We start from the raw sequence: 26,622 nt of genomic DNA, 5'->3' as shown, positions 1-26,622 counted from the left end.
GTCCAACATTTTCCGGAATCAAGACCACACTCGGAAGTTAGACAATGTATATCCATTTCCGGTCGAAAGTATTCTGTAAGTTTTCTGCTTATCTACTTGGTGTAAACACTGTTTCGCCAGTCTGACAGCTGGACATGTCATGCATATGTTTACCTGTATTCAGTATACATGCATGTCTGGAAACATATCTCAGTAACACGATTTTAGTTGGGCGAGAGGAGGACATCCGAAAGTTACCCGATATGTAGGTCAATGTCGGTTTGTTATTGTTTACAAATTTACCGTCAAAAGGGCTGTGGCAAGTCTCAAGTGTGTTGATACGAGAAAATATGTATTGTCAAATCTTCCAGGTAACTTAGATACTAGTGATCATGAATGATCTCAGGAAATTAGTTTGTGATGATGAACGTCCACTCCAGAGGCCAGATTGTTGGACCGCTCATGTGGGCTACAGTTGAGTGTACACAAGCTTTCTGTACTATATTACACTAGTAATAACTATACATATAGCCCTCTGTCCTTACCTATACATATTGCCCTCTGTCCTTACCTATACATATTGCCCTCGGTCCCTAACTATACATATTGCCCTCGGTCCCTAACTATACACATTGCCCTCGGTCCCTACCTATATATATTGCCCTCTGTCCTTACGTATACATATTGCCCTCGTTCCCTAACTATACATATTGCCCTCTGTCCTTACCTATACATATTGCCCTCGGTCCCTAACTATACATATTGCCCTCGGTCCCTAACTATACATATTGCCCTCGGTCCCTAACTATACATATTGCCCTCTGTCCTTACCTATACATATTGCCCTCGGTCCCTAACTGTACATATTGCCATCTGTCCTTACCTATACATATTACCCTTGGTCCCTAACTATACATATTGCCCTCAGTCCCTAACTATACATATTGCCCTCGGTCCCTAACTATACATATTGCCCTCTGTCCTTACCTATACATATTGCCCTCGGTCCCTACCTATACATATTGCCCTCTGTCCTTACCTATACATATTGCCCTCGGTCCCTACCTATACATATTGCCCTCTGTCCTTACCTATACATATTACCCTTGGTCCCTAACTATACATATTGCCCTCGGTCCCTAACTGTACATATTGCCCTCTGTCCTTACCTATACATATTGCCCTCGGTCCCTACCTATACATATTGCCCTCGGTCCCTACCTATACATATTGCCCTCGGTCCCTAACTGTACATATTGCCCTCTGTCCTTACCTATACATATTGCCCTCGGTCCCTACCTATACATATTGCCCTCGGTCCCTAACTATACATATTGCCCTCGGTCCCTACCTATACATATTGCCCTCGGTCCCTACCTATACATATTGCCCTCTGTCCTTACCTATACATATTGCCTTCGGTCCCTAACTATACATATTGCCCTCGGTCCCTAACTATACATATTGCCTTCGGTCCCTACCTATACATATTGCCCTCGGTCCCTAACTAAACATATTGCCCTCGGTCCCTAACTATACATATTGCCCTTGGTCCCTAACTAAACATATTGCCCTCGGTCCCTAACTATACATATTGCCCTCGGTCCCTACCTATACATATTGCCCTCTGTCCCTAACTATACATATTGCCCTCGGTCTTTAACTATACATATTGTCCTTGGTCCCTTACTATACATATTGCCCTCAGTCCCTATCTATACATATTGCCCTCGGTCCCTAACTATACATATTGCCCTCGGTCCCTACCTATACATATTGCCCTCGGTCCCTACCTATACATATTGCCCTCTGTCCCTAACTATACATATTGCCCTCAGTCTTTAACTATACATATTGTCCTTGGTCCCTTACTATACATATTGCCCTCAGTCCCTATCTATACATATTGCCCTCGGTCCCTAACTATACATATTGCCCTCGGTCCCTACCTATACATATTGCCCTCGGTCCCTACCTATACATATTGCCCTCTGTCCCTAACTATACATATTGCCCTCAGTCCCTACCTATACATATTGCCCTTGGTCCCTACCTATACATATTGCCCTTGGTCCCTAACTATACATATTGCCCTTGGTCCCTAACTATACATATTGCCCTCTGTCCTTACCTATACATATTGCCCTCGGTCCCTAACTATACATATTGCCCTCGGTCCCTAACTATACATATTGCCCTCTGTCCTTACCTATACATATTGCCCTCGGTCCCTAACTGTACATATTGCCATCTGTCCTTACCTATACATATTGCCCTCGGTCCCTACCTATACATATTGCCCTCTGTCCTTACCTATACATATTGTCCTTGGTCCCTTACTATACATATTGCCCTCGGTCCCTACCTATACATATTGCCCTTGGTCCCTACCTATACATATTGCCCTTGGTCCCTAACTATACATATTGCCCTTGGTCCCTAACTATACATATTGCCCTCTGTCCTTACCTATACATATTGCCCTCGGTCCCTAACTATACATATTGCCCTCGGTCCCTAACTATACATATTGCCCTCGGTCCCTACCTATACATATTGCCCTCTGTCCTTACCTATACATATTACCCTTGGTCCCTAACTATACATATTGCCCTCGGTCCTTAACTGTACATATTGCCCTCTGTCCTTACCTATACATATTGCCCTCGGTCCCTACCTATACATATTGCCCTCGGTCCCTACCTATACATATTGCCCTCGGTCCCTAACTATACATATTGCCCTCGGTCCCTACCTATACATATTGCCCTCGGTCCCTACCTATACATATTGCCCTCTGTCCTTACCTATACATATTGCCTTCGGTCCCTAACTATGCATATTGCCCTCGGTCCCTAACTATACATATTGCCTTCGGTCCCTACCTATACATATTGCCCTTGGTCCCTAACTAAACATATTGCCCTGGGTCCCTAACTATACATATTGCCCTCGGTCCCTACCTATACATATTGCCCTCTGTCCCTAACTATACATATTGCCCTCGGTCTTTAACTATACATATTGTCCTTGGTCCCTACCTATACATATTGCCCTCGGTCCCTAACTATACATATTGCCCTCGGTCCCTAACTATACATATTGCCCTCGGTCCCTACCTATACATATTGCCCTCGGTCCCTAACTATACATATTACCCTTGGTCCCTACCTATACATATTGTCCTTGGTCCCTTACTATACATATTGCCCTCGGTCCTTACCTATACATATTGCCCTCGGTCCCTACCTATACATATTGCCCTCGGTCCCTAACTATCAATTTTATATCAGAACATCAAAAGCAAGTCATATTTTGTCACTTGAACAATAGAAGAGGAAAGATAAGAAAAGATAATCTTGGAAGATCAAAATCACATACAATGGTATGGTGGTCAGAGAGATCTGTTACCACACGATTCCTTAACTACCACGGGTATGGTTGTCATGGAGATCTGTTACCACACGATTCCTTAACTACCAATGGTATGGTGGTCAGAGAGATCTGTTACCACACGATTCCTTAACTACCACTGGTATGGTTGTCATGGAGATCTGTTACCACACGATTCCTTAACTACCAATGGTATGGTTGTCATGGAGATCTGTTACCACATGATTCCTTAACTACCAATGGTATGGTGGTCAGAGAGATCTGTTACCACATGATTCCTTAACTACCAATGGTATGGTGGTTAGGGAGATCTGTTATCACACGATTCCTTAACTACCAATGGTATGGTTGTCATGGAGATCTGTTACCACACGATTCCTTAACTACCAATGGTATGGTTGTCCGGGAGATCTGTTACCACACGATTCCTTAACTACCAATGGTATGGTGGTTAGGGAGATCTGTTACCACACGATTCCTTAACCACCACTGGTACGGTTGTCTGGGAGATCTGTTACCACACGATTCCTTAACTACCAATGGTATGGTTGTCCGGCAGATCTGTTACCACATGATTCCTGAAATACACCAGATATGGTACTCAATGAATGATGTACAAAAGGTAGTGACAGAATGGAAAATACCACTTTCATTCTTATGTGTAATATTTAATGTTAAGTCAAATATACACTGTCAATGTATATATACTAGAATGAGAACTTACTGTGGTTTTCATATAGAATTACACTACCAACACATAATGTATAACAGCTCTCTATTTACATTGCAGAATTTTTCTAACTTATGATGACTTGTAAACGTTGATGATGTCGTACCAGCTGGAAAAGGAGAATGGTCCGGACACTCTCCTCGACATGTGTGTCAGCTACTGTATGAACAATATGAGCATTTTGGTCCAGGATGCTGAGGAGTCTGGACCATGGGATAGCTCCTTTCAGAGATTACAACCAGGCTTAAACTTTCCCACAACCATCAGTGATAATTTGTTTAACTACCTGACACGAAATGTCAGCGAGTCGTGGAACGCCCAGTGTCAGGACCTTATACCAGTGTTCAGTGACACGGAAAAAACGCCACTCACAAAAGTTATGATTCGACAGCAGATTGACCTCTCTGAACCGGGGTCACAGTCTCTGTTCAACCACCCTCTGAACCACTTAGAGCTGACCTGTTGTAGTTTCTGTGATGTTTTCAGTTATGAAATTTTTCAGTTGATAAAGAAATTAAGGAACTCTATGAGAGCTTTGAAGTTATGGACGAAACCAAACTGTCTGAGATGTGGAAGCTTGTCTACCACAGAAAGTGTGAATAAACTGACAAAGATACAGGATTCCAGAGACAACTCAGAACCACTTGTGTCGAGTAACATAGTAGATCTCCGTCTTCTTAGTGTACAGAACTTCAAACATAGAGAGTTTACGGAAACACCAACAATGCTTAAGAGTTTGATTGAGCCTCTCCACAACCTGTGTCACCTAAATCTGACTGGATGTGGAATCACCGAACATGATCTCGACTCAGTTGTTGCTTTGCCGAAGATCACATACCTGGTATTGTCAGGAATACAGTTTGAAGACATACAAGAAGGATTTGTGAAACTGGGCAAAGCTTCCCGATTAAAGTAAGAATACTAAAAACAAGATGCCCAGAGAGCCTGCATCGCTCACCTGGATATTTCAGTAATTATTGCAAAATATGCTAATTTGATTTATATTTTAAATATTTTCCTACTTTGAACTTCCTCTTCCAACATGGTTCAAAATACAGGTGAGCCAAGAAATTGAGGTAAATCCTTCTAAAACCTACTGCGTAGTCCTGCATGTCTGTATGAATTTTAATGAAATTTGGTCTTGAGCATTACTGGGTAAAGAAAGTCTAATGTTAAGTGGAGGATGTGACTGTTTGGGTGGGACAAAGGGGACCCAATAGGAAAATATAGCAAAAACAGAAAATTTTCTTTTCGAGAATAATAGGATTTGGTCCACCTGTAGTTTGAACCATTGTTGGCAGAGGCAGTTCAAAAGAAGGAAAACATTTGAAACACCTGGTATAACTTAAATATTATCCAGGTTAGAGATGCAGGCCCTCTGGGCCTATTGTTGAGCTAATGCTGTCTTGTTTTTAGATCATCTGACCTATAGCCATCGTGTTCCGTCCGTCATCATGTGCAGTGCATAAGACTTTTTATTTCAAAACACTACTCTTTCTCAACCCCAAAGCGATTAACTACCAAATTTAATTTGAAGCATCATTGGGGAGGGCAATCATATTTTTTATAAATGAGGCTGGTGTGACCCTTAGGGCCAGTGGGATGGGGCTCCAAAAGGGGAACTTTGCTGAAATTTTTTAAAACTCTACTCCTCTTTAACCCTTGGGTGGATTACAACCTAATTTTGTGTGAAATATTTTTGGGGGAGGACAATCATATATTTTTTTTTTTAGATAAATGAGGCTGGTTCGACCCCTGGGGACAGAGGGGCGGGGCCCTTAAAGGGGAACTTTGGTGAATATTTGCTTTAAAACCCTACTGTGAATTACATCTAATTATAAATTTGGTGTAAAAATTCATTGGAGGAGGTTGATCATATTTTATGTGAATGAGGCTGATCTGACCTCTGGGGCCTAAATGGCAGCCCAAAAAGGGGAACTTTGCTGAATTTTTTTTTTTTAAAACTCAACTCCTCCAACAAAACCAAATATTTTTTGGGGAGGACAATCATATGGTCCAACCCCTAGAGGGGCAGAGTCCAAAAAGGGGAACTTCGCTGAAATTTTGCTTTAAAACCCTACTCATTCTTAAACTTTGAGAGGATTGAAACCAAATTTGATGTGAAACATCATTGGGGTGACTAATCATATTCTAAAAAAACAAGGCTTATGTGACCCATGGAACCTGGTTGGTAGCGCCCTAAAGGGGAACTTTGCCGTAATTTTGCTTTCCATATATAATGATTCAATTGTCAGATGACCGTTAAGGGCCATGGCCCTCTTGGTAACATCTAGATATCTTAACTATCCAGGTAGCACACTACAGTAGGACAGCCTGGCCATGGGCAATTTTTTTGTTAAGCAAATAACTCCTGTATTATGATATGCATAAAAAATGAAAAAATAAATGTACACTATAATTGGTATATTCAGTATGAAGAAGTACATACAGGCTTCACATTTGTTAAAACAAAAATTAATAAATTGGTTCCTGATTTTAAATTTCCGGATTTTCCGCAAGTGTGTTTACACAGGAAATTTAGTTTTGCCTACAGCGAAAAATGGATGCCCACAGTAAAGGTGAGATAGCGGAAAAACTTAATTTACAACATATGTCAAAACAAGATTAATTCTGTCTTTGGGATAGAGATATTTAATTTTAAATAGGTTTCAGAAAAAAAATTGTGTAGAGAATTGTGGTATTTTGGGTCAAATATCATAATATTTTGCAATTTTTGAGCATTTTTTAAGCTGTTACCATGGTATTCACAGCTCTAAAAATCACAGAAAATATCAGTTAACTTATCCTTCAGAGCTGTATTAAGATTGCAAATGTTGTACAGATTACAAATACAGTATATATACTTTATTGGAGTTTATATGTAGGGTTAACTGGCAATGTTTACATATCTAAGACATGTGTCATATTTTTCAAAATTTGGCATTTTTTCTGTACACTGCTACCCCAGATATTGTTGTATAGGACACCTAGATATCTCGTGTAGATCCTTAACTGTCCTCTATTTTCTGTTTCAGACACCAAGATATCTCGTGTAGATTGTTAACTGTCCTCTATTTTCTGTTTCAGACACCTAGATATCTGGTGTAGCTCTATAACTGTCCTCTATTTTCTGTTTCAGACACCTAGATATCTCGTGTAGCTCCTTGACTGTCCTCTATTTTCTGTTTAAGACACCAAGATATCTCGTGTAGCTCCTTGACTGTCCTCTATTTTCTGTTTCAGACACCAAGATATCTCGTGTAGCTCCTTGACTGTCCTCTATTTTCTGTTTCAGACACCAAGATATCTCGTGTAGCTCTATAACTGTCCTCTATTTTCTGTTTAAGACACCTAGATATCTCGTGTAGCTCTATAACTGTCCTCTATTTTCTGTTTCAGACACCTAGATATCTCGTGTAGCTCTATAACTGTCCTCTATTTTCTGTTTCAGACACCTAGATATCTCGTGTAGCTCCTTGACTGTCCTCTATTTTCTGTTTCAGACACCAAGATATCTCGTGTAGCTCTATAACTGTCCTCTATTTTCTGTTTAAGACACCTAGATATCTCGTGTAGCTCTATAACTGTCCTCTATTTTCTGTTTCAGACACCTAGATATCTCGTGTAGCTCTATAACTGTCCTCTATTTTCTGTTTCAGACACCTAGATATCTCGTGTAGCTCCTTGACTGTCCTCTATTTTCTGTTTCAGACACCAAGATATCTCGTGTAGCTCTATAACTGTCCTCTATTTTCTGTTTAAGACACCTAGATATCTCTTGTAGCTCTATAACTGTCCTCTATTTTCTGTTTCAGACACCAAGATATCTCGTGTAGCTCTATAACTGTCCTCTATTTTCTGTTTCAGACACCAAGATATCTCGTGTAGCTCTATAACTGTCCTCTATTTTCTGTTTAAGACACCTAGATATCTCGTGTAGATCCTTAACTGTCCTCTATTTTCTGTTTCAGACACCTAGATATCTCGTGTAGATCCTTAACTGTCCTCTATTTTCTGTTTCAGACACCTAGATATCTCGTGTAGATTGTTAACTGTCCTCTATTTTCTGTTTCAGACACCAAGATATCTCGTGTAGCTCCTTGACTGTCCTCTATTTTCTGTTTAAGACATCTAGATATCTCGTGTAGCTCTATAACTGTCCTCTATTTTCTGTTTAAGACACCTAGATATCTCGTGTAGCTCTATAACTGTCCTCTATTTTCTGTTTCAGACACCTAGATATCTCGTGTAGATCCTTAACTGTCCTCTATTTTCTGTTTAAGACACCTAGATATCTCGTGTAGTTCCCAGGACCCTAAGATTTATCCCAATGCTGTGGCCAACATGACTGCGCTCCTCACACAGTTGTGTAACCTAACATCTCTGGATATATCGGGCACCAACCTTCCTGGGGATAGACTGAAGGAGAGTGTATCACATAAAATGGAGCCAAGCAGCAGGGACGAGGAAGGCATGTAGGTAGTTCATATCCAGTATGTCCCAGATAATCATGCTGAAATCTCCAGGGACGAGGAAGGCATATAGGTAGTTCATATCCAGTATGTCCCAGATAATCATGCTGAAATCTCCAGGGACGAGGAAGGCATATAGGTAGTTCATATCCAGTATGTCCCAGATAATCATGCTGAAATCCCCAGGGACGAGGAAGGCATGTAGGTAGTTCATATCTAGTATGTCCCAGATAATCCTACTGAAATCCCCAGGGACGAGGAAGGCATGTAGGTAGTTCATATCTAGTATGTCCCAGATAATCCTACTGAAATCACCAGGGACGAGGAAGGCATGTAGGTAGTTCATATCCAGTATGTCCCAGATAATCCTACTGAAATCACCAGGGACGAGGAAGGCATGTAGGTAGTTCATATCTAGTATGTCCCAGATAATCATGCTGAAATCCCCAGGGACGAGGAAGGCATGTAGGTAGTTCATATCCAGTATGTCCCAGATAATCATGCTGAAATCCCCAGGGACGAGGAAGGCATGTAGGTAGTTCATATCCAGTATGTCCCAGATAATCATGCTGAAATCCTCAGGGACGAGGAAGGCATGTAGGTAGTTCATATCCAGTATGTCCCAGATAATCCTACTGAAATCCCCAGTGACGAGGAAGGCATGTAGGTAGTTCATATCTAGTATGTCCCAGATAATCCTACTGAAATCACCATGGACGAGGAAGGCATGTAGGTAGTTCATATCCAGTATGTCCCAGATAATCCTACTGAAATCACCAGGGACGAGGAAGGCATGTAGGTAGTTCATATCTAGTATGTCCCAGATAATCATGCTGAAATCCCCAGGGACGAGGAAGGCATGTAGGTAGTTCATATCCAGTATGTCCCAGATAATCATGCTGAAATCCCCAGGGACGAGGAAGGCATGTAGGTAGTTCATATCTAGTATGTCCCAGATAATCATGCTGAAATCCTCAGGGACGAGGAAGGCATGTAGGTAGTTCATATCCAGTATGTCCCAGATAATCCTACTGAAATCCCCAGTGACAAGGAAGGCATGTAGGGGATGAGGGGAGTTAACCTCTGGGAAGAAGTTTGTGATAAGGGGAGGTAATTAGGGGAGGTAAAAATGTAGTTATTAGAGTGTGATAAAGGGAGATAATTAGGGGAAGTAAAATGTAGTTATTAGAGTGTGATAAAGGGAGATAATTAGGGGAAGTAAAATGTAGTTATTAGAGTGTGATAAAGGGAGATAATTAGGGGAAGTAAAATGTAGTTATTAGAGTGTGATAAAGGGAGATAATTAGGGGAAGTAAAATGTAGTTATTAGAGTGTGATAAAGGGAGATAATTAGGGGAAGTAAAATGTAGTTATTAGAGTGTGATAAAGGGAGATAATTAGGGGACGTAAAATGTAGTTATTAGAGTGTGATAAAGGGAGATAATTAGGGGAAGTAAAATGTAGTTATTAGAGTGTGATAAAGGGAGATAATTAGGGGAAGTAAAATGTAGTTATTAGAGTGTGATAAGGGAGATAATTAGGGGAAGTAAAATGTAGTTATTAGAGTGTGATAAAGGGAGATAATTAAATTATGATATTTTTAGAGGCACCTGTATGTCAGAGAAGGTTAAGAGTTGTGACAGTTTTGGTGGAAGACATTTTGCATTCCTTGGTCTGTGGAACTGCCCTGATCTCCCGTTTTCCTGGAACAACACACCAGCAGACCAGGTAGGATGTTTCTCATTACTGAGGAAGTTTATTCTTATGGAAAGTGGCAATCATAAACATGGTGTCCCTTGACCTGTCTACTACTAAGGAGTTGTTGACCTGCTGTCTCTTGACCTCCTATCTACAGTAACATTTGGACATTGTATGTTGGCAGTAACATTTGGACATTGTATGTTGGCAGTAACATTTGGACATTGTATGTTGGCAGTAACATTTGTACATTGTATGTTGACAGTAACATTTGGACATTGTATGTTGACAGTAACATTTGTACATTGTATGTTGGCAGTAACATTTGGACATTGTATGTTGACAGTAACATTTGAACATTGTATGTTGACAGTAACATTTGGACAGTGTATGTTGGCAGTAACATTTGGACATTGTATGTTGGCAGTAACATTTGAACATTGTATGTTGGCAGTAACATTTGTACATTGTATGTTGGCAGTAACATTTGGACATTGTATGTTGACAGTAACATTTGGACATTGTATGTTGGCAGTAACATTTGGACATTGTATGTTGGCAGTAACATTTGGACATTGTATGTTGGCAGTAACATTTGGACATTGTATGTTGGCAGTAACATTTGGACAGTGTATGTTGGCAGTAACATTTGGACAGTGTATGTTGACAGTAACATTTGTACATTGTATGTTGACAGTAACATTTGGACAGTATATGTTGACAGTAACATTTGGACATTGTATGTTGACAGTAACATTTGTACATTGTATGTTGACAGTAACATTTGGACAGTGTATGTTGACAGTAACATTTGGACATTGTATGTTGACAGTAACATTTGGACATTGTATGTTGGCAGTAACATTTGGACATTGTATGTTGGCAGTAACATTTGGACATTGTATGTTGGCAGTAACATTTGGACATTGTATGTTGACAGTAACATTTGGACAGTGTATGTTGACAGTAACATTTGGACATTGTATGTTGGCAGTAACATTTGGACATTGTATGTTGGCAGTAACATTTGGACATTGTATGTTGGCAGTAACATTTGAACATTGTATGTTGACAGTAACATTTGGACATTGTATGTTGACAGTAACATTTGGACAGTGTATGTTGGCAGTAACATTTGGACAGTGTATGTTGACAGTAACATTTGGACATTGTATGTTGACAGTAACATTTGGACATTGTATGTTGACAGTAACATTTGGACAGTGTATGTTGACAGTAACATTTGGACATTGTATGTTGACAGTAACATTTGAACATTGTATGTTGACAGTAACATTTGAACATTGTATGTTGGCAGTTTCTGTAGAGCTCCTTGACTACTGATAGCTTGTTTGTGTTTTGAAGTTCTCTGGCTGGGAGAATGACGACCAGATCCTATTCTCGGCCAGTGTGTATCTGGAAAACGAGAAAATGCTCACCCATGTTCTCAACAGATTGTTTGGAAGTCTCCGTGTTGGACCTCGCCCAAATAAAATTCTTGATGGAGTTCCGGTAAGTAAGCTTGATTAGAGTTAAGTTGAATTAGTCTTGAAGCACTAGATGTCTTCTAATGTTCTTAACTACCACTGTGTGACTTAACTACCACTGTGTGACTTAACTACCACTGTGTGACTTAACTACGACTGTGTGACTTAACTACCACTGTGTGACTTAACTACCACTGTGTGACTTAACTACCACTATGTGACTTAACTACCTCTGTGTGACTTAACTACCACTGTGTGACTTAACTACCACTGTGTGACTTAACTACCACTGTGTGACTTAACTACCACTATGTGACTTAACTACCTCTGTGTGACTTAACTACCACTGTGTGACTTAACTACCGCTGTGTGACTTAACTACCACTGTGTGACTTAACTACCACTGTGTGACTTAACTACCACAGTGTGACTTAACTACCACTGTGTGACTTAACTACCGCTTTGTGACTTAAATATGACTGTGTGACTTAACTACCACTGTGTGACTTAACTACGACTGTGTGACTTAACTACCACTGTGTGACTTAACTACCACTGTGTGACTTAACTACGACTGTGTGACTTAACCACCACTGTGTTACTTAACTACCACTGTGTGACTTAACTACCACTGTGTGACTTAACTACCACTGTGTGACTTAACTACCACTGTGTGACTTAACTACCGCTGTGTTACTTAACTACCACTGTGTGACTTAACTACCACTGTGTGACTTAACTACGACTGTGACTTAACTACCACTGTGTGATTTAACTACCACTGTGTGACTTAACTACCGCTGTGTGACTTAACTACCACTGAGTGACGTAACTACCGTTGTAACTAAACTTCCACTGTGTGACTTAACTACCACTGTGTGATTTAACTACCACTTTGTGACTTAACTACGACTGTGTAACTTAACTACCACTGTGTTACTTAACTACCACTGTGTTACTTAACTACCACTGTGTGACTTAACTACCACTGTGTGACTTAACTACCACTGTGTGACTTAACTACCACTGTGTTACTTAACTACGACTTTGTGACTTAACTACCACTGTGTGACTTAACTACCTCTGTGTGACTTAACTACCGCTTTGTGACTTAACTACCACTGTGTGACTTAACTACCACTGTGTAACTTAACTACCACTGTGTTACTTAACTACCACTGTTTACTACCGCTTTGTGACTTAACTACCACTGTGTGACTTAACTACCACTGTGTGACTTAACTACCACTGTGTGACTTTACTACCAATGTGTGACTTAACTACCACTATGGGACTTAACTATCACTGTGTGACTTAACTACCACTGTGTTACTTAACTACGACTTTGTGACTTAACTACCACTGTGTGACTTAACTACCTCTGTGTGACTTAACTACCGCTTTGTGACTTAACTACCACTGTGTGACTTAACTACCACTGTGTAACTTAACTACCACTGTGTTACTTAACTACCACTGTTACTTAACTTCCACTGTGTGACTTAACTACCACTGTGTGACTTAACTACCACTGTGTGACTTAACTTCCACTGTGTGACTTAACTACCACTGTTACTTAACTTCCACTGTGTGACTTAACTACCACTGTGTGACTTAACTACCGCTGTGTGACTTAACTACCGCTGTGTGACTTAACTACCACTGTGTGACTTAACTACCACTGTGTGACTTAACTACCACTGTGTGACTTAACTACCACTGTGTGACTTAACTACCACTGTGTGACTTAACTACCACTGTGTGACTTAACTACCACTGTGTGACTTAACTACCACTGTGTGACTTAACTACTACTGTGTGACTTAACTATCACTGTGTGACTTAACTACCACTATGTGACTTAACTACCACTGTGTTACTTAACTACCACTGTGTGACTTAACTATCGCTGTGTGACTTAACTACCACTCAGGTCAGTGCTGATGGCAGCATTGTGATAACTGAAATTACATGATTATGGTATATATTTGCCATCAGTATTATAACTTATTTTATTGGTTTATTTTTTTAAAATACTATGTATTCATTAACTTCCATAATGTTAACACTGCTTCAAAGAATCCAAGGTCTTGACCAGTCAAAATGGATCAACTCTCTAAACCAGACACTTTCTAAACCAGCCAAATATTCATGTACCATGCATGATCAGTTTAGAGGGGTTCCACACTGTAGTTGTATACTTTTCATTTTACCAAATCAACACCAGATGCACCATCTTTATAAATCATTACAGTGTAATAGTTAGGGGGCCAGTAGGGGACCATCATTATAAATCATTACAGTGTAATAGTTAGGGGGCAGTAGGGGACCATCATTATAAATCATTACAGTGTAATAGTTAGGGGGGTCAGTAGGGGACCATCTTTATAAATCATTACAGTGTAATAGTTAGGGGGCAGTAGGGGACCATCATTATCAATCATTACAATGTATTAGTTAGGGGGCCAGTAGGGGACCATCTTTATAAATCATTACAGTGTAATAGTTAGGGGGCCAGTAGGGGACCATCATTATAAATCATTACAGTGTAATAGTTAGGGGGCCAGTAGGGGACCATCATTATAAATCATTACAGTGTAATAGTTAGGGGGCAGTAGGGGACCATCATTATAAATCATTACAATGTATTAGTTAGGGGGCAGTAGGGGACCATCTTTATAAATCATTACAATGTAATAGTTAGGGGGCAGTAGGGGACCATCATTATAAATCATTACAGTGTAATAGTTAGGGGGCAGTAGGGGACCATCATTATCAATCATTACAATGTATTAGTTAGGGGGCCAGTAGGGGACCATCTTTATAAATCATTACAGTGTAATAGTTAGGGGGAGGGGGGGGGGGGGGGGGCAGTAGGGGACCATCTTTATAAATCATTACAGTGTAATAGTTAGGGGGGGGGGGGGGGCAGTAGGGGACATGTTTTGCTTTAGCAGTACTTAGTATGCTTGTTTTATTTGTGATTTTTTGTTTTTTTTTCCAGACGATGTTGAAAGCAATCCAGCTCCATCCATTGTGTAGGGAAATCCAAAGATCTGCTAAGCAAGTAAAACTTATTAAGTCCACCATCATCAAATGATGGGCTCATGATGTGCGATTCAAATTGTTCTTGTCTATGTTTGTCTTCCATCTCTCCATCAAGGCCTACATGTTCACCCTGAAATATTTCATTTGACAAGGCCTACATGTTCACCCTGAAATATTTCAGTTGAAAAGGCCTACATGTTAACCCTGAAATATTTCAGTTGAAAAGGCCTACATGTTAACCCTGAAATATTTCATTTGACAAGGCCTACATGTTAACCCTGAAATATTTCATTTGACAAGGCCTACATGTTAACCCTAAAATATTTCAATTGACAAGGCCTACATGTTTAGCCTGAAATATTTCATTTGACAAGGCCTACATGTTTACCCTAAATATTTCAGTTGAAAAGGCCTACATGTTAACCCTGAAATATTTCATTTGACAAGGCCTACATGTTAACCCTGAAATATTTCATTTGACAAGGCCTACATGTTAACCCTAAAATATTTCAGTTGAAAAGGCCTACATGTTAACCCTAAAATATTTCAGTTGAAAAGGCCTACATGTTAACCCTGAAATATTTCATTTGACAAGGCCTACATGTTAACCCTGAAATATTTCATTTGACAAGGCCTACATGTTAACCCTAAAATATTTCAATTGACAAGGCCTACATGTTTAGCCTGAAATATTTCATTTGACAAGGCCTACATGTTTAGCCTGAAATATTTCATTTGACAAGGCCTACATGTTTACCCTGAAATATTTCAGTTGACAATTGCTATGTGTTTGCTTTTTGCCTCTGACAATTTAACCTGGATAATTTGGAGAATATATTGTTGTGAGATTTAGGTACTTGGAGACTAAATGACTAGTTTATCAGTGTATGTTGTGACGTTTCAGTGCCTGTCTGTGTCGGATGATAACAGAAGTGTCAGGGACTAGTTTATCAGTGTATGTTGTGACGTTTCAGTGCCTGTCTGTGTCGGATGATAACAGAAGTGTCGGGGACTAGTTTATCAGTGTATGTTGTGACGTTTCAGTGCCTGTCTGTGTCGGATGATAACAGAAGTGTCAGGGACTAGTTTATCAGTGTATGTTGTGACGTTTCAGTGCCTGTCTGTGTCGGATGATAACAGAAGTGTCAGGGACTAGTTTATCAGTGTATGTTGTGACGTTTCAGTGCCTGTCTGTGTCGGATGATAACAGAAGTATCAGGGACTAGTTTATCAGTGTATGTTGTGACGTTTCAGTGCCTGTCTGTGTCTGATGATAACAGAAGTGTCAGGGACTAGTTTATCAGTGTATGTTGTGACGTTTCAGTGCCTGTCTGTTCCTGATGATAAACGGGAAGAGTCAGGTTCTACCCCAGAGAATACGAACCTTCATAGTGGAGACGCTCATTTCATGTGTGAATCAGGTGAAAAACGACACTTATGTAAGTATACAACATGATCAATACTGTTCTCAGATATCTTGTGTATACATATAGGTTCCCATTGGTCCCTAGTCAGACATTATCTGTACTAAGACTGATCAGGAAAACAAAATGGCCAACAGGCAGCTGTCTTGAATTTCTCAAATAAGATGCGTACATGTATATTCCACTAGTTCATGATCAGATTTCTAATCACATTGAAAAATAGTATAGAGGCAGCCATCTTTGATTTGGACAATATAAGTATGTCATTGCTATTTTTAGCTCACCTGGCCCGAAGGGTCACAGGGTTATGGATTTTGGCTGATAGGTTCTGTGGTTGAGGCCCGACAAAGAAATGATGTTGACTCATATTCAAGGTCACAGAGGTCAAATTCCTTATAATAACTTTTTCGCATGAAACACTAATCAAAACTGCCAAAGTTAGGACATGTGGCTGATAGATTCCTTGGTGGAGGCCAGACAAAGTCTAAAACCTGTGCCTTATTTTTCACAATTGGGCACTTTACTGTGAAACAGCCACCTTAGGCGATCGTCGCTAAATTTCACCAGAACAAATTCATTCGGAACTCTCAGATGAATCAAAATGTCACTTATTTCTATAATAAATCGCGATCCAGATGAGTTCAGGTTGGGACCGGAAATAATTTTTCCCAAAAAAAATGCTAACAACATGGTAGACAATGATGCCTCCTTCCACGAAGTATTTGTTTGTGTTGAAGTGATATGATTTCGATAAATAAATTATAGAAAACCAGTTAAAATAACATAATGACCTTTTTTATCCCTGATTATTCCAAAATATTTTCGGTGCAAATTATAACCCCTGCTTCCTGGTTTGCTCTAGTTGATGAGACATTGGAAAGTCGCATCAAGCTCTTGGGTTGATAAAAATGGCCCTCGTCTGTCAAATTTTTATTTTCAGTCTAGGATTTTCCAATTTGAAAGTGATCAGTGAAATCTCCAATTGTTTTTATATTTGATATTTAAAATGAAAGTAGAATACTTCTGATTGGTTTATCATTTCAAAGACATAGGCCACACAAAATGGTCGTGCTGGTTGAGCTTGTTGAAGTGATTATAAGGCAAAACCTAATTGTTTCCGCAACAGAGACTCCGATAGCAGTAAAGATGTTGCATGTTTTAAATCAGTCAATAGCGAAATGTTTGTACAAAGTATATAACATGATGTGCGATTCAACAAGTCACCGGAACAGTTAATGTATGCCCATTTATCGGGAACAAAGTAACAGATCAGTTAATACACAGAAGGAAGTACAATTTGAAAACTTAGGAACCAAAATATATTGGAAGAGTAATTCACAGGAATGCTATACATAGGGAATCATGATGTGTTTTATCAAGAAACATATGACAGAAATCACAGATTAATTGATCTAAGAATTGACCTTAATTAAGTACATCTGTATGCCAGTTCAAGTGAGGAACATTATTCTCTTCACCGTTCATCACAACTTTAACACAGCCTTTTTAAAGTAAATAGAATTCCTTAAAAGGACATCGGATGATCATCAGTAAAACAATCTGGAATGCAATTAAACAAAAATGTCATGGTATTATATTATTAGCTCACCTGGTCCGAAGGACCATGGTGAGCTTATGCCATACCGTGGCGTCCGTCGTCCGTCGTCCGTCCGTCCGTCGTCCGTCTGTCGTCCGTCCGTCAACAATTGACTTATTTGACTTCTTCTTCATAACTGCTGATCGGAATTTCACCAAATTTGGTCAGAAGCATCCCTATGGGTAGGGGACTCAAAATTGTACAAATGATAGGGCTGACCCCCTTGGCGCCTCTAGGGCGGGGCCAAAAGGGGTCAATTTAGCTATTTTGATATAAACGACTTCTTCTCTGAAACCGAGCAATGGATATCGCTCATATTTGCTTGGTAGCATCACTATGGGGTGGGGAATAAAAATTGTACAAATGATGGGGCTGACCCCCTGGGGGCCTCTGGGGCGGGGCCAAATGAGGTCAATCGGGCTATATTGATATAAACGACTTCTTCTCTGAAACCGAGCATTGGATATTACTCATATTTTCCTGGTAGCATCACTATGAGGTGGGGATTCAAAATTGTACAAATGATGGGGCTGACCCCCCAGGGGCCTGAGGGACGGGCCCAATGTGTTCAATTGGGCTCTATTGATATAAACGACTTCTTCTCTGAAACCGAGCAATTGATATCGCTCATATTTACCTGGTAGCATCACTACTGAGTGGGGACTCAAAATTGTACAAATGGTGGGACTGACCCCCCGGGGCGCTGAGGGGCGGGGCCAAACAGGGTCAATTTGGCTAAATTGATATAAACAACTTCTCCTCTGCCACTAAGCAATGGATATCTCATGTATTTGCCTTGTAGCACCTACTTGGGGTAGGAATTCAAAATTGTACAAATGGTGGGGCTAACCCCCTGGGTGTCTTAGGGGCGGGGCCAAAAAGGGCCAGTTTGGCTAGATTGATATAAACGACTTCTCCTCTGAAACTAAGCAATGGATATCTCACATATTTGACTGGTAATATCCCCTTGGGGTAAGGATTCAGAATTGTACAAATGATAGGGCTGACCCCCCTGAGGGCTGAGGGGCGGGCCAGAAGGGGTCAATTTGTCTAAATTGATATAAACAACTTCTTCTCTGAAACTAAGCAATGGATATATATATATATCGCTCATATTCGCTTGGTAACATCCCCTTGGGGTAGGGATTCAAAATTGTACAATTGGTGGGGCTGACCCCCGGGGGGCTGAGGGGCGGGGCCAAAAGGGATCAACTTGGCTAAATTGACATTTTTAGAATTACAATAAAAACAATGTTCATTTAACCATATAAAATGCATATGATATATATTGACATAGCAATACCAGTGGCAAATATACTTAAGCATAGTTCTTAATTGTTTCATATCTCATGAAACCAGGTGAGCGATACAGGCCCTCTGGGCCTCTTGTATGTAGTATATCTTTGTTGCTAACTTTTTCCCATGCAATGTTAATTCAAAATATATATAATTGAAAAGCTCACTAAGGGGTCAAGTTTGTCTATTTTTAGAAAATCTTCTTTTTTCAACATTTTTGAAAAATTCTTACACAGATTGATGCAGTGTGTCATTCTGATGATTTTGATGTTTTTAATTTTCGATAACATTTGCCGTTCACGTGGTACGCCATTTTGAATATTTCCTTTGATCTTTTGTGGAATTCAGCACAAACCTTGATAAATGAGATGGTACTGACCAAGTCTTGTTATTATCGAGTCGGTACTGACCAAATCCAATATGGTCACCATGACGTCCTATCTTTAAATTTTAAAATGGCTATACCTCTAAAAGTACTCGTTATACAGAGGTCATGTAGGCATATTATTTGTAGAAAATTCCTGGAACTAACTTTTTCTAATGCAGGTTTTAAAGTCAGAGGTCAAAAGAAATGTTCGCTGTGGGGTTAAAGGTCACCAAATTTTCAACTTTTTAATTTTTTGATTTTTTTTTTTTAAATTCTTTCTTAGATCTATGCACATGCCATTTTGAATATTTCCCGTTAATCTTTTAGAAATGGCGACAATGCAGACAAATCACAGTTTAAACTTCGTCTCAAATTCCAGCAGTAAGATTCTCTGGTCGGTCCAAAATCTAAGATGGCCGCCATGGCTGTCATGTTGAAAAACACATTTTAAAGTTTTTCTTCAGTTTCACTGGTGCCATTGAGATGAAAATTGGTAGAGATGTTAAGGAAGGAAAGCCGACAAAATGTTGTTATTTTTCAAACTCGTAAAACCTTTAACATGGCAGCGACGGCAGCCATTTTGTAATGTGATATCACAGTAATGGTTATGCGACATGTACAAGTTATCTCCCCTCTTCCAACTCCTTCGTTGACGTATAATATCTCTAATGCCGGCTTTATTGGAAACTTGAAATATTCTAAATTAGTCTTTATATATTTGGAAATATTAAACCTTTATGTCTTTTGTGGTAAATGGGTGAAAAGCCCATCAGATTGTCTATGACTGTTTTAAGTTATTTTTAGCTGACCTGCCTGAAGGGCAAGTGAGCTTATGCTGTGGTGCGGCGTATGTCGTCCGTCCGGCCGGCGTCAACTTTTCCATTTAAACAACTTCTTTTCAATAACCAAGAGTCCCAGGAAGTTGATATTGGGTCTGTAGCATGCTGGGGTGAAGGGCTACCAAATTTGTTCAAATGAATGACCTTGGCCTTCATTCAAGGTCACAGGGGTCAAATATGCTAAAAAAAATTTTTAATGACTTCTTCTCTATAACCAAACGACCCAGGGACTTGATATTAGGTCTGAAGCATGCTAGGGTGAAGGGCTACACAGTTTGTCCAAATTAATGACTTTGACCTTCATTCAAGGTCACAGGGATCAAATAGGCTGAAATCTTTAAACGACTTCTTCTAAATAACCAAGAGTCCCAGGGAATTGATATTAGGTCTGTAGCATGCTGGGGTGAAGGGCTACCAAGTTTATTCAAATGAATGACCTTAACCTTCATTCAAGGTCACAGGGGTCAAAAAGGCTAAATCCTTTAAACGACTTCTTCTAAATAACCAAGTGTCCCAGGGAATTGATATTAGGTCTGTAGCAAGCTCAGGTGAAGGGCTACCAAGTTTGTTCAAATGAATGACCTTGATCTTCATTCAAGGTCATAGGGATCGAATATGCTGAAATCTTTAAATGACTTCTTCTCAATAACCAAGAGTCCCAGGGAGTTGATATTGGGTCTTAGCATGCTGGGATGAAGGGCTACCAAGTTTGTTCAAATGAATTACTTTGACCTTCATTCAAGGTCACGTCGGTCAAGTATGCTTAAATCTTTAAATGACTTCTGAATAGCCAAAGTGCTGAGAGACATTATATTGGCCCTGTATCATGCTTTCAAATAACTGCAGGATCCATATTTGAAAAGATCACTGCATTGCGATTCGGGCCCATTGGGCCCTTGTTTGTGTTTGTGATATTCTGTACTGAACTGTGTTTCTATATTTTCAGACTGCCAAGTGCTGTGTGTGCAGCTTTTTATGCCTGAACATGCCTCATGATGCGGTGAGTTGTCTGGACTAATGTCAGTTCATTATTCCTCAGAAACATGTCTCATGATGTGTTGTCTGGACTAATGTCAGTTCATTATTCCTCAGAAACATGCCTCACGATGTGTGGTGTGGACTAATGTCAGTTCATTATTCCTCAGAGACATGCCTCACGATGTGTGGTGTGGACTAATGTCAGTTCATTATTCCTCAGAAACATGCCTCATGATGTGTTGTGTGGACTAATGTCAGTTCATTATTTCTCAGAAACATGCCTCATGATGTGTTGTCTGGACTAATGTCAGTTCATTATTCCTCAGAAACATGCCTCACGATGTGTGGTGTGGACTAATGTCAGTTCATTATTCCTCAGAGACATGCCTCACGATGTGTGGTGTGGACTAATGTCAGTTCATTATTCCTCAGAAACATGCCTCATGATGTGTTGTGTGGACTAATGTCAGTTCATTATTTCTCAGAAACATGTCTCACGATGTGTGGTGTGGACTAATGTCAGTTCATTATTCCTCAGAAACATGCCTCACGCTGTGTTGTGTGGACTAATGTCAGTTCATTATTTCTCAGAAACATGCCTCATGATGTGTTGTCTGGACTAATGTCAGTTCATTATTCCTCAGAAACATGCTTCTCAATGCGGCGAATTCGACCAAAGGCATCCATCTTTGGAACAGATTATCTATAAGTGGTAGGTCTGGCCCCCTCAGGGGCCTAAAGGATGGGGCCCAATAGGGGAAATATTTCAAATTCTTTAAAACCTTTCTTCTGTAGAAAGGATTCTGTCAATATTTGGTCTGACGCATCTTAGAGGGAAGAGGAAGACGTGATTTTGTATATAATTGGTGGAGCATGCTCTTCATCAGTTGGAGGGGTAAGACTCAGAAGGAATATGAAAGATAAATAATTTTAATGCTTTTGAATGTTTTTCAGCTTAATTAATTAATTAATTGCCATAATCACTGAAATATCTAGGTGAATAATGCAGGCCCTATGGACCTCTTGTACTTTTCCAGATATATTGTCACCTGTTCAAGAGGTATGTGAACTGCCTTCTCCGCGTCCTCAACTCATACCATGGTGACTTCTTTGAAATGTATGCCTTGAAACTATTACATGAAACCTGTCGAACAGAGAGACCAGAAAAATCTACAATTGGCAAGGAGACAGACACATTAACGGTAAATATACTTATGTCTCGAGATTATAAAGGTGTTTACTCTACAGTTAAATCTGACACATGACGGTAACATCTACAGTTAAATCTGACACATTGACAGTAACATCTACAGTTAAATCTGACACATTGACGGTAACATCTACAGTTAAATCTGACACATTGACGGTAACATCTACAGTTAAATCTGACACATGACAGTAACATCTACAGTTAAATCTGACACATGACAGTAACATCTACAGTTAAATCTGACACATGACAGTAACATCTACAGTTAAATCTGACACATGACAGTAACATCTACAGTTAAATCTGACACATGACAGTAACATCTACAGTTAAATCTGACACATGACAGTAACATCTACAGTTAAATCTGACACATGACAGTAACATCTACAGTTAAATCTGACACATTGATGGTAACATCTACAGTTAAATCTGACACATTGACGGTAACATCTACAGTTAAATCTGACACATGACAGTAACATCTACAGTTAAATCTGACACATTGACGGTAACATCTACAGTTAAATCTGACACATTGACAGTAATATCTACAGTTAAATCTGACACATGACAGTAACATCTACAGTTAAATCTGACACATGACAGTAACATCTACAGTTAAATCTGACACATGACAGTAACATCTATAGTTAAATCTGACACATTGACGGTAACATCTACAGTTAAATCTGACACATTGACGGTAACATCTACAGTTAAATCTGACACATTGACGGTAACATCTACAGTTAAATCTGACACATTGACAGTAACATCTACAGTTAAATCTGACACATGACAGTAATATCTACAGTTAAATCTGACACATCGACGGTAACATCTACAGTTAAATCTGACACATTGATGGTAACATCTACAGTTAAATCTGACACATTGACGGTAACATCTACAGTTAAATCTGACACATGTTTGAAATAGATATGTCATATTCCCATAATGAATCAATTTTATGTTTTTTAAATGCCAAATGCTTTTACTAGTTTATATTTACACTTGCAAAGTTTTGGCACTATATAACAATACCAGACCGATTTGTTTACCATTCTTGCATGGAAACATTGACCTTTGAACTTGCATATGAAAATATGACAGGGTACGGGAACTACTTTCGCCAAGCACATGGCTTTGTTTACATTTACAATTTAAGTTACAAAGGGTTTGCTTACCATTGTTAAATGTATAAAAATAACATGTTTGACAATATTAAATATGATAATCTTTCAAAATGTTTTTTGTTATTTATGTTAATATCATAATAAAAAACAGAACTATTTTTTACCGCGGAAAAAAAGTCTCAATTTGTTGTGAAGCGTCACCATTGGCTGTTTTAATCAAAGAAAAAATATTGTAATCACAAAGACTTATAGAAACAACATCCGTAAGTGTAAATATAGGGATTGGATTTCACTTTTATGTTAACCATGCTTTACTGGAGCAATTCCTCTAAGAATAAATTCTAAATGTGGCGCTAGCGCGCCCCATAGAATATATTCTTAGAGGAATTGCTCCATAAAAGCATGGTTAACATAAAAGTGAAATCCAATCCCTATACAGTTTATTCTGGTGACTAAATGTCTGTCTCTGTGTTATAGTATCAGGGTGGATTGGGGAGTGGGGTATTAGTCAGCCGTCCTGGTGACAGTTTATACTGGTGACTAAATATCTGTCTCTGTGTTACAGTATCTGTTGTCAGGGTAGATTGGGGAGTGGGGTATTAGTCAGCCGTCCTGGTGACAGTTTATCCCTGTGACTAAATGTCTGTCTCTGTGTTACAGTATCAGGGTGGATTGGGGAGTGGGGTATTAGTCAGCCGTCCTGGTGACAGTTTATCCTGGTGACAGTTTATCCTGGTGACTAGATGTCTGTCTCTGTGTTATAGTGTCAGGGTAGATTGGGGAGTGGGGTATTAGTCAGCCTTCCTGGTGACAGTTTATCCTGGTGACTAAATGTCTGTCTCTGTGTTATAGTGTCAGGGTAGATTGGGGAGTGGGGTATTAGTCAGCCGTCCTGGTGACAGTTTATCCTGGTGACTAAATGTCTGTCTCTGTGTTATAGTATCAGGGTAGATTGGGGAGTGGGGTATTATATATAGTCAGCTGTCCTGGTGACAGTTTATCCTGGTGACTAAATGTCTGTCTCTGTGTTATAGTATCTGTTGTCAGGGTAGATTGGGGAGTGGGGTATTAGTCAGCCGTCCTGGTGACAGTTTATACTGATGACTAAATGTCTGTCTCTGTGGTATAGTGTCCGGGTAGATTGGGGAGTGGGGTATTAGTCAGCTGTCATGGTGACAGTTTATCCTGGTGACTAAATGTCTGTCTCTGTGTTATAGTATCTGTTGTCAGGGTAGATTGGGGAGTGGGGTATTAGTCAGCTGTCATGGTGACAGTTTATCCTGGTGACTAAATGTCTGTCTCTGTGTTATAGTATCTGTTGTCAGGGTAGATTGGGGAGTGGGGTATTAGTCAGCCATTCTGGTGACAGTTTATACTGATGACTAAATGTCTGTCTCTGTGTTATAGTATCAGGGTAGATTGGGGATCGGGGTATTAGTCAGCCATCCTGGTGACAGTTTATACTGATGACTAAATGTCTGTCTCTGTGTTATAGTATCTGGGTAGATTGGGGAGTGGGGTATTAGTCAGCCGTCCTGGTGACAGTTTATACTGATGACTAAATGTCTATCTCTGTGTTACAGTATCAGGGTGGATTGGGGAGTGGGGTATTAGTCAGCCGTCCTGGTGACAGTTTATACTGATGACTAAATGTCTATCTCTGTGTTACAGTATCAGGGTGGATTGGGGAGTGGGGTATTAGTCAGCTGTCATGGTGACAGTTTATCCTGGTGACTAAATGTCTGTCTCTGTGTTATAGTATCTGTTGTCCGGGTAGATTGGGGAGTGGGGTATTAGTCAGCCGTCCTGGTGACAGTTTATACTGATGACTAAATGTCTATCTCTGTGTTACAGTATCAGGGTGGATTTGGGAGTGGGGTATTAGTCAGCCGTCCTGGTGACAGTTTATACTGGTGACTAAATGTCTGTCTCTGTGTTATAGTATGAGGGTAGATTGGGGAGTGGGGTATTAGTCAGCCGTCCTGGTGACAGTTTATACTGATGACTAAATGTCTGTCTCTGTGTTATAGTATCAGGGTAGATTGGGGAGTGGGGTATTAGTCAGCCGTCCTGGTGACAGTTTATCCTGGTGACTAAATGTCTGTCTCTGTGGTATAGTGTCCGGGTAGATTGGGGAGTGGGGTATTAGTCAGCCGTCCTGGTGACAGTTTATCCTGGTGACTAAATGTCTGTCTCTGTGTTATAGTGTCAGGGTAGATTGGGGAGTGGGGTATTAGTCAGCTGTCATGGTGACAGTTTATCCTGGTGACTAAATGTCTGTCTCTGTGTTATAGTATCTGTTGTCAGGGTGGATTGGGGAGTGGGGTATTAGTCAGTCGTCCTGGTGACAGTTTATCCTGGTGACAGTTTATCCTGGTGACTAAATATCTGTCTCTGTGTTATAGTGTCAGGGTAGATTGGGGAGTGGGGTATTAGTCAGCTGTCCTGGTGACAGTTTATACTGGTGACTAAATGTCTGTCTCTGTGTTATAGTATGAGGGTAGATTGGGGAGTGGGGTATTAGTCAGCCGTCCTGGTGACAGTTTATCCTGGTGACTAAATGTCTGTCTCTGTGTTATAGTATGAGGGTAGATTGGGGAGTGGGGTATTAGTCAGCCGTCCTGGTGACAGTTTATCCTGGTGACAGTTTATCCTGGTGACTAAATGTCTATCTCTGTGTTATAGTGTCTGGGTGGATTGGGGAGTGGGGTATTAGTCAGCCGTCCTGGTGACAGTTTATCCTGGTGACTAAATGTCTATCTCTGTGGTATAGTATCTGTTGTCAGGGTAGATTGGGGAGTGGGGTATTAGTCAGCCGTCCTGGTGACAGTTTATACTGGTGACTAAATGTCTGTCTCTGTGTTATAGTATCTGTTGTCAGGGTAGATTGGGGAGTGGGGTATTAGTCAGCCGTCCTGGTGACAGTTTATCCTGGTGACTAAATGTCTGTTTCTGTGTTATAGTG

The 26,622-nt window shown here is 40.0% G+C and overlaps 2 protein-coding genes across 2 annotated transcripts in view; both read left to right on the top strand.

The window, feature by feature from the left end:
- The first annotated feature begins 4,168 nt into the window (after positions 1-4,168).
- Positions 4,169-14,956, top strand: LOC117339520 (protein zer-1 homolog). The gene is made up of 5 exons (XM_033901173.1): positions 4,169-5,014; positions 8,386-8,577; positions 10,179-10,302; positions 11,638-11,784; positions 14,764-14,956. The coding sequence occupies exons 1-5, from the start codon at positions 4,197-4,199 to the stop codon at positions 14,857-14,859; spliced, it is 1,377 nt and encodes a 458-aa protein (XP_033757064.1). The 5' UTR covers positions 4,169-4,196; the 3' UTR covers positions 14,860-14,956.
- A 694-nt stretch (positions 14,957-15,650) lies between these two features.
- LOC117339529 (protein zer-1 homolog) overlaps positions 15,651-26,622 on the top strand; it is a 33,148-nt gene continuing 22,176 nt past the window's right edge. Inside the window, exons 1-3 of the mRNA XM_033901186.1 lie at positions 15,651-16,246; positions 21,277-21,330; positions 22,346-22,510. Coding sequence (XP_033757077.1) covers positions 16,148-16,246; positions 21,277-21,330; positions 22,346-22,510 — 318 coding nt within the window. The 5' untranslated portion in view covers positions 15,651-16,147. The remainder of the gene's footprint in view (positions 16,247-21,276; positions 21,331-22,345; positions 22,511-26,622) is intronic.

Source organism: Pecten maximus, chromosome 1 (genome assembly GCF_902652985.1).
Source record: "Pecten maximus chromosome 1, xPecMax1.1, whole genome shotgun sequence".
Lineage (NCBI taxonomy): Eukaryota > Metazoa > Mollusca > Bivalvia > Pectinida > Pectinidae > Pecten > Pecten maximus.
This window is presented reverse-complemented; position numbering and strand designations above follow the sequence as displayed.

Coding starts and splice junctions, on each gene's coding strand:
- LOC117339520 (XM_033901173.1), top strand. CDS start 4,197: ATGATGTCGTACCAGCTGGAAAAGGAGAATGGTCCGGACACTCTCCTC. Junction 10,303..11,637: donor ACAACACACCAGCAGACCAG/GTAGGATGTTTC, acceptor TGTGTTTTGAAG/TTCTCTGGCTGGGAGAATGA. Junction 11,785..14,763: donor AAATTCTTGATGGAGTTCCG/GTAAGTAAGCTT, acceptor TTTTTTTTCCAG/ACGATGTTGAAAGCAATCCA.